Source organism: Macrobrachium nipponense, chromosome 6 (assembly GCF_015104395.2).
Source record: "Macrobrachium nipponense isolate FS-2020 chromosome 6, ASM1510439v2, whole genome shotgun sequence".
Lineage (NCBI taxonomy): Eukaryota > Metazoa > Arthropoda > Malacostraca > Decapoda > Palaemonidae > Macrobrachium > Macrobrachium nipponense.
Window position 1 is genome coordinate 36,557,168 of NC_061108.1, and position 12,505 is coordinate 36,569,672.

Here is a 12,505-nt window from a genome sequence, read left to right on the forward strand (position 1 = left end):
AATACTTTACTTGTAGACAACTAGAACATATATAACTCACTCCTCACTTCTTTGGTAAGTGTGATATCTGTGAACAACGGTCTGGACTAATATGTTTGTGGAATCTTATTTAGATGTCATGTCTACTTTGGCTCCGAAAGAAAACACAACTCCTAGCGTTACTCTCATTACATCTCATCCGTCTTTTTGGGCAACAAAAAATCTCTGAATCACGAATGTACTACATTTCTCAGCAGTCATATATCCAAACAAGATTCCTATAACATTTTACTGAACAAAAATTTATGCTGTAGATAAAAAATTTTGGGTTATGGGGGATAAGGTCAATTCTAAGTCTAACCAAGACTCTATTTCAGCACTGGTGATAAAAGACAAAGAGGGTAACACATAAATAGTAATCATTTCATCTCATAACCCTACACATATCATCACCAACTAGTATATGGCTCAGTACGCCCTCATTTACCCAAGGCTGACTCCTCTTTCAGTTGCTTTTCTGTCTGTAAGTCAATGAGGATAAATGAGGGAATACTGCAATCATTTGATATTGAAATCACTGTGAAACATACACTATAGTGCAGTGATGGCTATTTTATTACTATAAATATGACCACTATAGGCAGGGGGCACTAGCACTGATAATAATATGTACCCCCATCCAAAATAACATCTTAGGACAGGAGGGAACACATATGATAAATATATGATTTATGTGACTAATCTTAAAAAAAACTAATGAATGATGATGGATCTGGGAGAAATGAAGCAATGTTTAACAAAAATGAAGAGCTCCTAAAAAAAATAACACCAATTATTAGTCACTCTAAATCATTGATAAGCTTAATCTACAAAAAACAGACCTTGAAAAGTTCTGAAATTTCAAACGAATGAAGAACTCAACACTACACACTCGGGCAAGAATAGAGCAGCAGCTTATAACCTTACATACACAATAAATAACACTCAAACAATGTTCTTTTAATAGGTCCAAGTCAATCTGAATCACTTAAAATGTATTGGATCGCTGATGATGCACGCATACCTTATTTATCAAAGTGACGGTTAAGGTAAAATTTCTACAATAACATTAATCAAAACCATCTGAGAAATATGTTCAGCTTCAGCATATGCACATCATTCTTCCCCCCCCCCCTATCTCTCTCTCTCTCTCTCTCTCTCTCTCTCTCTCTCTCTCTCTCTCTCTCTCTCTCTCTCTCTCTGCCAGGCAGTGTGAACTGATACATACACACAATAAACACACACACTTATAAGTACTTAAATGAGAGGAAAATTAATCTAACTTTCACTCCTAGTGAACATTGACATTGAAGAAGTCAAGTAAAGCAGAGCAAAACATGACTTATTAAGACCGTTCTTTGCTTTTAAGTGATTCGCGACAAGAGAGACCTGTGTCTTTGACACCTACCCACATGATTAATCACCACAAGTGATCCTGGGGAAATGATACACATTCATCCACAGCCTGTGCTAATAATCTGCCTCCAGTCTTTGATGAGAAGATTATCAGTATCAAGATCTGTTCATGAAAGTATCACAGTCCCCTCCAAATCGATTTTGTGGAGACTACCATTGAATATACATATATGTATATATATATGTATATATATATACACATACATATACATACAGAAGTGAATTGATATATATACTGCCATTAAAATCCACTGATTTGTAGTACTACTCAACCTATCATTCTACACTGATACCACATAATCTACATGAGCACAAGACCTTGTATCAAATTCCCAAATGATACATATGATCCCGTTCAATGAAGCTACAGGTATATAAGGATCTGTGCCACACACCAAGTCCACATAAATTGTAGTGATTACTTTGATCACGCGAAGATATGTGAAATATATGATCGTGGCAAACAGACCTTATTCCTCATGTGCTACTGGTACACTAAAATATTTGTAAACAACAATGCAGGTGTACCAATTATGAATCTGCTAACTAGAAGGCTGAAATGGTTACGTGGGTGACAGGAATATTTTTTATTTTTGGAATATAATCATAAAAAAGTTTTGACAATTTATTCCTTCAAAGACAACTGTAACAGTTTACAACGCTAAAGCACAGTATGTAGTCCCACTTTAGATTCTACAGCTATTGAACTTCTTTTCTATGTATGGTCTGGCTTCAATTTTATCTTAAAAATGCCCATTACAAGAAGAGGGCACAGCCCTATAATAGTTCAGCGAGCAAATTCTGAATGGCATTAGCTAGCGTTCTCAGCATTCTGTGCACTGAACGAGGGGAGGCAATTTCATCGGTGAGAGACCTTCAGTATGGTAGCAAACTTTCACTTATATACTAACCTACGAAAAATGGAAGAGCATGGCAGAACAGCACAATAGTTTCAATACGGAAAACAATTATCATCCATTTAAATATGATAAATCTATAACTGTCGGTAATAAGAAATGCTAGAAATATGCCTCTACAGTTTGGTTAAACTACTTTATATTTATAACGGACATATATCTAAATGCATATAATACCCTTGGTTTTGCAAATTAAATAAACTACTATAAGTATAGCTGTGCACCCATGTATCCTCACCTACATAATCCTTACTGAACCCTGGAAAATTTCTATCATGATAACTGTCTGTCATAATAACTATGACCATTCTTCTTCTATAATTTCTATCAGTCTCCAGCATGCGTTGGTATGAATGCGTAAAATGTTTAAAACTTAATGTTTTGTAGAACAAAAGGGATATGTTTACTTTACAGGAATTACGAAACTTATCTCCCTATTTAGCCTTACAAATGTGTATTGTATGAATTTAAATTCGCCAAATTAATAAGTTTGGTGAAGTAATAAATAATAAATTAAAATGATTTTTTAAGCACTTTAAAGCTTAATCTAAGTCAAATGTAAGCTGTTAAGAAGAAGTCCCTCAAATTTAACCACAAAATCTCAAAAGAGGACAGCATTAATAAATTTTAGGTTATTCCTCTGACATAATTCATTCATCACACGACGAATAGATTCTTATTCAAATTTGACCTGCTTTTAATAATATGGCCGGTTATTGAACTTCAGCAGTAGTGAAATCTGAGGACTAAATAGGTTTCAGATCTTTGCTGTAAACTCTTTTTTTAATGATTCATACTATAAAAAAGTATATTTGATGGTCATCAAACTGTTTTCATATCATGGAAATTAACTATCAATTGAACAAGGCCTCACAGTCATTGCTATAAAAAGGGTATACTGTGGACTTCTAATAAAAATTGATAGAAAAGTATAATGTTAATAGTATTAATATAGTACACTTAATTCCTCAGAAATAATGGAAACATATCAAACCAGGGCATATCAAAAATAATCTAGAAAAGAATGATTGCTATTTAGTGAATCTTGTAGTTGACCTTGTATATAGTGAGATGCTTTCTCTAAAAAAATCATAAGTCACTCTAAAGAGGTATTCCTAAAATAACATCACTGGAATATGAAAATGATCATCTCAGAATCTTATACAAAAGAAAATTTGCACGACATTAGAGCTTTGCTAAGTGGAAACACTATCTCACTTCATATAAGTAAGAACATAATAACTACTTGGAGAAATAATGAATAAATTTCATCATAAATAAAGGTTTTGTTCAACCACGAAACAAAAGTTAAGATTCCTGGTGAAACTATAATCTAGGATGACAATTTATAAAGTTTCTAAAAAAAACCTGAACCACAATGTATACTGACAACTACTGTCAAGAAATTGAAAGAACAGACTACTGACAAAGCTGAGCAAAGTTAAAGTAGTTCATGAGAAAACTGCAATCTATGTATGGTTCAATTATATAACTTTAAAGGTCTTTGTTTTCCAGCAGGATGTTTTTCATAAAAAGAGGGAAGAATACAATATTGTCCAATGACTTTGGTATTCTTAAAGATGGGACAAATGTTACCATTAGTCCCTTTGAACAACAATTCTACCTTTCACACAAAGTCAAAATGGTCCTCAGTATATAGCAGTAGCTTCTAAACTTATTATACAGGCCAATGCATGGTTGCTTTTTATGATTTTATCATCAACTATATAGCTACCCTAACCCACTTTAAAATAACGAATTCGGAACATAACAGACGTGGTTATGATTTATTCATTGTCAGAGCTACTGAACACAGTAACTATAAAAATAAAAATTCTTTCTGTTCCTATCATGAAATATCAGACTCTTTGTTATAAATCACTGTATACGTAATCTAACATGCAATGTTCTGCTGTTCCCACCGTGATCAATCTCTCTAAATCTGTCAAGACACTAAAATGGAAATGCATTTACTGTTGGAACAAAAGAAACTCACTGACTACTTAAAAATATTCCTGTCACCACTGAAGCGTGTTAAAATGAACAAGGCACTTTGTTATCATTTCGTTAGTAATATATTACTCAGCCAACTCCCAGCAAGGAACATCTGAGGAACGAAAAATGCTTACACATACAACTGGCGCCAATAATGTTCCATGAGGGATCTCCAACAACGTATCTGTGCTTTCAATGATACAGTGAATACGAGTGAATGGTGATCAAATTACTGCATCTAAAATACTGTATTTAATGCTCAATAGAGATGACTTGTGACTGAGGTTCATACTTCCTAGATTACAACAGGAGCCATATTTTCAAAATACAGTTGTGATCAGAATCAGTTTTTTTTTTTTTTTTTTTTTTTTTTTGCAAAGTACATCTCAAATACTCTATCTTGCTTGGAAAGGTGGCACTACTGTAATGTATGCACATTATGCTAATTCAAGTGAATACTGCGGCAATAATACTAAGACATTAATTGAAATTTTACAGAGCCCATGAGACAAATGAGTACTGAAATACCTTTACGGTGGATTTGGATAAAATAATGTTAGATAAAGTATGAATTACAAATTACAACAGCTAGCTTAAATGTGCACTATACTGAGTATGATTTTCAAACTGTCTTACTGATTCTGACTCTTGCTCCACTACTTCCTCAGTATCCCCTCCTGTTTCCTCAGTTTCTGGGATTTCCTCTGCATCCTCAGACTCTTGGACTTTATTTTCAGCCTTTTCTATACTGCTGAGTAGTTGCGTACCCTCCCCACATAAAATATCCTCAGTCGACTCATACTTTTCCTCATCTTCCTCCTCCTCCTCATTCTCATTTTGCCCATGGGAATCTTTACCCTCCTGGAATAATTTTGAGAGCTCCTATTTGTTCATCTCTTGTCATGACTGGCTCGAGAGCACATTTTCAAGCAATTCATAACCTTTTAGAAACATTCTAAAAAAATATTAACATGCGACACATTCAATTTAGTCTCTTTTAAGAGTATTTTATAAAAAAATGTAATTTACATGATCATTAAATTGATGATGAGTCTTATAAAATAGTCAAATCATTTCCATATGACTGTATTCTTTGTCTCATTTAAATACTGTACTCATAAAATGAGCGCATCTTGATATTATGCAAAAAAAAAAAAAAAAAAAAAAAAAAAAATCATTCATAGGAATAGAATTCTGTACCATACATGTTACTGAGGACATAACATTTTGGTTCATTAAAATATTCACACTCTAAGCCTGTCATTGGCAACATAAATGTTATAACCAACTATCTCTCTTGTAAAATAACAAAACCTTCAATATATTCATACTGACCAAGCCTCCCGCTGGTTGAATTTGGCCAAATCGTGTCGTCCGCCAATTTTCAAGAATTAATAAACCGCCATAAATTTTTCCCACGGTTAACTTGTCATATTTTAATTCTGTAAAGGAGAAAATTGAAAGAGCTGTCATTCCTCAAAACATAACTTTTCATTTTTAAACACAATTTCATGTATCTAAAATGACTTTGACTAACTATGATTTACTTTTCATAGGTATAGCCATCGCCATGTTAGGAACTATTTCATTGGTATATTAAAGGGGAGAGAAACCCACAATTTACTTCAAAAGAGAATGAAGTTACCAGAGAAGCATTAAAACTTGAGCGAGATAAAACTATAACTACATCAAATTTCCATTTCAGTTTCAGGTTTTACTCTCTGAACCAAATCAGACAGGATTTTTTTTTATCTGTAAAGAAGGAACAATATTTTAAGAAATTCTAAGGTAGACATACTAATACAAAATACTGCCTTACAAGAGTTTAATATTTACCTGGAAGGAAGACTAGTGAATTAGAAAGATGCTCTCTAATTGGGATAACAACATCCATTATGAAGAGTACTGCATCTGAGTTGTGTAAATTATCAACAGTCTCAAGGAAAAAAATATTGCTTATTTATACCTTTAGGGGTTACTTAGGGTAAATAACTTCAAAGAGTTGTACCTCTGCCTTTTGGTGAGCACTAGGTCATGCTAGACTAGTTACATTGGTATCTGGAATTTTCCCCGGGGGTCAGGGTAAAAGCGGTTGACACCTTTTTAGGTTATAAATAAACCTACAATTGAAAATGAGCCTTTCTCAAGAGGAACACCAGAAAACATTGGATATAGTATGATGCATACAGATAAGGTCTGAGTGCTTTGCCCCTTTAGCTTCAATTCTATGTGTTTCTTGTTTTGGAAGTTCTGTTCTATCATTTGAAAAGGTGGGTATAATATTGTTAAAAACCAATGGTCAATGGCTAGGGTCACTGGGTTTCGTCAATGGCTAAACAAAATTTAGAAATGACACCCATTTCCAAGCATATGGGGTACCAGAATTTCTTGCCTTATAAATAATAAGGAAAAATTCAAAATAGTAATTATAATGTGATTAGCCTGAGTGAATTGGGATGATGCAACAGGTAGGACATGAATTCAGATGTGGTTCATCGTGCAAAGGAATGGGAAAAGAGAGGAGACAGAATTGGCAGAGAAGAAGTAGACATGATCTTAATACCAAAGGCAGAAAAGGAACTGACTAACCGGAAAGCAGTGAGCAGTACCGTTCCACTTGTAGAATATAACTCAAAATCATGCAATATGAACACTATAATGTGTCAAGTCCCAACTCTACAAAGAAATAAAAGAAGGATTTTATACACAACTGTAGTTCCTCGTTGGACAAGTGGATTTCGCGCTCGGCTACCAATCCGGTGGTCTGAAGTTTGATTCTTGGCTCTGCCAACATTGAATCAGAGGAATTTATTTCTGGTGATAGAAATTCATTTCTTGATATACTGTGGTTCGGATCCCACAATAAGCTGTAGATCCCGTTGCTGGGTGACCAATTGGTTCCTAGCCACGTAGAAATATCTAATTCTTCTGGGCAGCCCTAGGAGAGCTGTGAATCAGCTCTGTGATCTGGTAAAACTAAGATATACTTAGCTTATACAGATCTGCAGAATGTTATGGATGATATATTAGAATAGATGCGAGAATTATGACTGGTAAAATGAATGTAAAAGTTGGCAAGGAAAACCTGAGAGGAATGGAAAAGAAAATAGTGTGCAATTTTTTAGCTTTTGTGCCGCAAATATCTTTATTGAAAGTACTCTTTTCCAGTACATATAAAACTACTGACATCACCAAATGGCAAACACAGACACCAAATAGATCACATAACTATTAGTCAATAATGCAAAAGGACACTAAGGAATGTTAGGATCTACAGTGGAGCGGAGGTCAGCAGTGACCACCAACTTGCTACTGTCATACTGAAATTGGAAATAAAAGCACCCCACATAAAAGTTTATTGTAGTTAGGTTTAATGCAATACAGTTCCTTGAAAATGAGCATTGAGAGTCTTTTGTAATTAAGGTAGAACTTGGTTTGCAGTTCTAGAAACCATACACGAGGAGGTGCAGACAATCAAAGACAATTGGATTACCATCAAGAATGTATAAAAATCTACCGGAAAAGAATGACTGGAAAACAAGACGATGATGCTGTTACAGCTGCGTATTCAAGAGAGTGGTATTGATATTTATTTTCTAATTAGGTTTTTGCATAGCATTGTCTCAATAAAGCGGAGATCAACCAATTTGTTCCATGGGAAAATCAAGTGCTGACTGCAACAGTGATCACTGCGGTTGCTAAAAAGGGATTCTTTAGCCCTTAACTCATGTTAGCAAGTATGCCTAAAGGATTCAATTACGCACCAGTGATTCCCTCTATATGTAAATATTCACATCTATGGAAACCTTGAAAACGAACATAAGTCTAGAATGTAAAAGCACTTGGTAGCAGTCAGTATTTGGATGAGATGAAATGAAGGACACAGGAAGAAAATGAAGAATGAATGTGTAGGGAGGACATCACTGAACTACCCCACCAATGGCCAGTATATAGTTTTGATAAAAACTGTTGTTATTTAGAGGAAACATTTCTGATGTAGGAGGCAAAGGTCGACTCATATTTTTATCTTTTTCAACATTTTATTGGTAAAACAACACCTTGCGTTTGCAAAGAACAGCCCATTTTAATAACTTCTATAAGCCTGAAGGCTATTATGTTTGTTACCACTGTAACACTGTCCAACAAGATGGCTTATGTATAACCTGCTTTGATTAGGAAAAGCTGTCACATTGTCCAATATGATGGCTGTTTTATGATGCTGAACTTGATAAAAGACCTGTCAAACGCAAAAGTACCATGTTGAGCTCCTGAATGGTGATATGAGGGGTCTACTGATTTGTTTTTCAAGAACCTTTTTCATCATATTTAAGAGATGACTCCCTTAACTCACTTGAGAGGCAATGGTGAATAGGAATAGGTTTGAAGATGACGGTACCTGTAGCCACCCAAGGAAGTCCTTCAGGACAGGCAATGAGATTTCCAAGTTTTCTGGTAGAGAATGGGTAGTCCAGTTTTTGCTGGATCTGGGGAGATCGCACGTATCACCATCTTGGGGAACTAGTTTTTGATTAAGGAAAGATGGACGAGTTTACTAACAAATGAAATTCTTTTCCTAACAGCGGTAGGACCGAGCAATAAATTCCCAGGAACCACTGAAGTAAAGAGTTCATGGAGGTGGCGCAGCAGGACGGTCCTTTCTAAGGACGTGATGAACAAATCATCCAAGTGCCCATGAGGCACTCCAGTAGGGCCCATGACCAAAAAGATTCAACTATAAAAGATGACGAAATATGTTTTTCAACATGAAGTTGTCTTCGCGTGCAATAGTGCAATACTAGTGTGATCCTAGAGAGGGAAATAATTTGGCAGGGAGGCCGGAGGAAGAGAGAAGAACTAATACAGAATGATTGTATATATAGAAGTAATGTGGGTCTTATTAAGCTTCAGAATCTTTTGGGTATCCTATATATTCAATCAACTATTTACTTTGTACCGAAATATAAGGATACTGCAAGTCAACGTTTGTCCTTGAGCAAATACATAAAATTCATCTTAAATATGGTAACAGGAACTCGTCATTACTTAGTTTTTCAATAACAAGATTCTCCTCCATATCCATTGACGAAATTTTCGAGTATGTGTAGGTATACATGCAAACTTCGAGGCAATTTTAAACTGTTTTCCTTGGCAAAAGAATGCCGAATCTTACCGTCATCTGGAGGCACTATAACATCAATATTCTTTTTTGCTTGGAGCGGCCACAGCTTTTTTATTGTCACTCTTAATTCTGAATCGGCTTGGTCCATCTCTTCTGCTGGTCGCATCTTTATACAAAGGTTTTCACGAATTAAAGAAAATAAAGTAGTAGTAAAATGTACCTGTGGGAAATAGAGAAATAACATTCAAATAATCATCTGTACTAGAGAAACATTTTGATATCACCATTTTAATTCAAAGTGAAAACATATTTTGTCATATAGCAAAAGCAACAATAATGTGAAAGAAAGAGAAAATAAGTGGTTCCTTACCCTGCCTTCACTATCTAATGGCATATTCATTCGTATAAGTTTTTTATAAGCTAATCGATACGGACATTTGTTGCCAAACCCCAAAGGTGGATCCATATTCCTTAACATGTCATACATATCTGTATAATGAATACGGCCCCTGCGAAAAAATGAACAAAATGATTAAAGAATAGTTGTGAGGTGATATGTGTTCCCATATGTAAAAACTATTTTGATCAGCAAACACACACGCACACACATGTACACACACACACATACACACACACACACACACACACATGCACACACACACACACATACACACACACACACACACACACACACACACACACAAACATATATATATATATATATATATATATATATATATATATATATATATATATATATATCAATAATCAAATGAAAGATAGAGAAAGTGATTCTAGTTTTCCAAGTTGAATAAAAGATGATTCCATTATAATCAACCAAGATCTGCTTATTTACATAATCATAAGGAATACATTTTACATTTGCATAGTTACAAAGGGCATTGATGAATGCATTGTGAATACGACAGGAAACAATTTCCAGAAGAATCCCATTACTGTCAGGCACCGAAGAATATTTTAAAAATATTAAACTCACATTGTGACGTTCGTAAACACAACCTTCCATGCATATCTGTGCAATTATCATTTGTTAAAGGGATTTTCATGCTACCTTCTAACTTTTCCTAAGTGGCAGGCTTAATATCAAAATATTTAAGAGCCACACCGTTACCACGTAATTTTAATGTAATTAATGATGATACGATTGTAATCCTTAAGAAAACTGAATCTCGATGTAATATGAATCCAAGTGATTTTCTGGTATGTATTATTTCAGAACAGTCATTTATTACAAATCAATTCACCAGGTTCTGGCAACAACGAGGGTGTGAGGGGAGGAACCTGTTGATTAACATAACATCGACATTTGTTAACTTAAAATTATACTTCCATGAATATTTCTCGGCCACGATTCCTGCTGTGATCCATTAGTTGTTCATGATTGTAGTATACTGGATCTTGCCTGAGGCCAACATTTAAATGAAGGTGTTGATGTAATATTTCATGAAACCATGCCACGGCCAGCAATCGAGGCCGGAGCTAAATTTGGCTAGTGTTTCAAGGCAAATTCTCACGATTTATTCCAGATAAGACAGTGGTTATGCCTACCGCTATCTACCAATGGGATGATCGTACATGTGATATAAATATAGATTCTGTGCAGAGACTGGCTTGCTGGAAACACTTTAGACTCAACGAACAAAAGCATGGATTAAGGTATAACCCTAAATTTAACTCGAACAAACAGTCGATCCAGGAACTGGACGATCAATCATTTAAACTTGTCATTTGATACCAGAGGACTCATACAGGATTGAAATACAGAATTAAGAGGTTAACCCGCTTATGAAAGACATGCTAAGCATTGAAAAGACACTTACGTTGCATTGGGATCATATTCAGCCCAAACTCTAATAAATTCATCGAGATGATGAGCACCAAGGATGGATGAATCTCTAGTTAGGTAATCAAAATTATCCATGATGACGGCTACGAAAAGATTCAACATCTGCAAAAGTACAAAGCATTAAATGAGACTATGAAAATGGCGTCGCTCTTTGATTGCATACTTTCTTTGACAGCGGAATTTATAATATAAGCCATTTATAATCATACCAGGTCTAGAATAATCAAGCATGTAACATATTTCATAAAAAATTATATAAAAATACATAAGCCTCTGTACAAATATATATAAAGATGAAAGTTTAGTGACGTCTTTTCAAAACTATGTGAACGACAATAAAAAATAGTTAATCCTCCTAAAAAAGTGGATAAATTATATCACAATTTGATGAGGGAATATCACCTTCCCACATTATAAATATTGATGAATAGCATAATGTACAAACTATATATAAGATGGAAAGTTAGTGACGTCTTTTCAAAAATATGTTGAAGGACAATAAACAACAATAGTTAATCCTCCTAAAAAAGTGGATAAATTATATCACAATTTGATGAGGGAATATCACCTTCCCACATTATAAATATTGATGAATAGCATTAATGTGTTATGCAAAGGAACTATATACTTCTCAACTTTTTCTTATTTGCACATTCTTTATAAAAAAAACTGTTGTTCTTTACCTACCAAAGATTTTAAAAGAATCTCATAGACTAGAACAAAACCTCCTGCTGATACCAACAAAGGAAAAGGTGATTCATCTATACCAAATGATCAAGAGTGAAGATAAATGAACTTAATAACCTAAGATGATAATGATTGCAGGGATCTAAATGAACGCATAAGGAAAGAAATAAAATGAGTCCTATCCCTGGAATGCTTGAGAGAGCAGAAAAATGGCACTGACAAAAGTTGAGGTTTGTCAATACAATGACTGGCTGACAAATCTGTTTATTTGATTGGAACAAAAAGAGACATTTTATCACTGGATATTTGGAATATAAGTTATTCCAAATATCCAGTGATAAAATATGGTTAATATCAATGAAATAGGCAATAAGAATCTTCTTAAATGACCTGAGCTCATCATATGGTTAAACATAATTCTAAAAAAATAAAATAAAACTTTCCACCTATTAAAACCCGAAGAGCTTTTGGCAACATCTCATTCTG

General features: G+C 34.5%; 1 protein-coding gene across 12 annotated transcripts in view; it reads right to left on the minus strand.

The window, feature by feature from the left end:
- Window positions 1-12,505, minus strand: part of LOC135216890 (voltage-dependent calcium channel type A subunit alpha-1-like) — a 638,668-nt gene that overhangs the window by 38,317 nt on the left and 587,846 nt on the right. For 6 of the 12 annotated variants that reach the window (XM_064252417.1, XM_064252414.1, XM_064252424.1 and 3 more), the window contains 5 exons: window positions 11,307-11,434; window positions 9,836-9,974; window positions 9,517-9,685; window positions 5,682-5,788; window positions 4,983-5,207 (listed from right to left, as the gene is read on the minus strand). In XM_064252417.1, the coding sequence (XP_064108487.1) occupies window positions 4,983-5,207; window positions 5,682-5,788; window positions 9,517-9,685; window positions 9,836-9,974; window positions 11,307-11,434 (768 nt within the window). The remainder of the gene's footprint in view (window positions 1-4,982; window positions 5,208-5,681; window positions 5,789-9,516; window positions 9,686-9,835; window positions 9,975-11,306; window positions 11,435-12,505) is intronic. The other 6 variants (XM_064252425.1, XM_064252423.1, XM_064252418.1 and 3 more) reach the window with 1 other exon arrangement.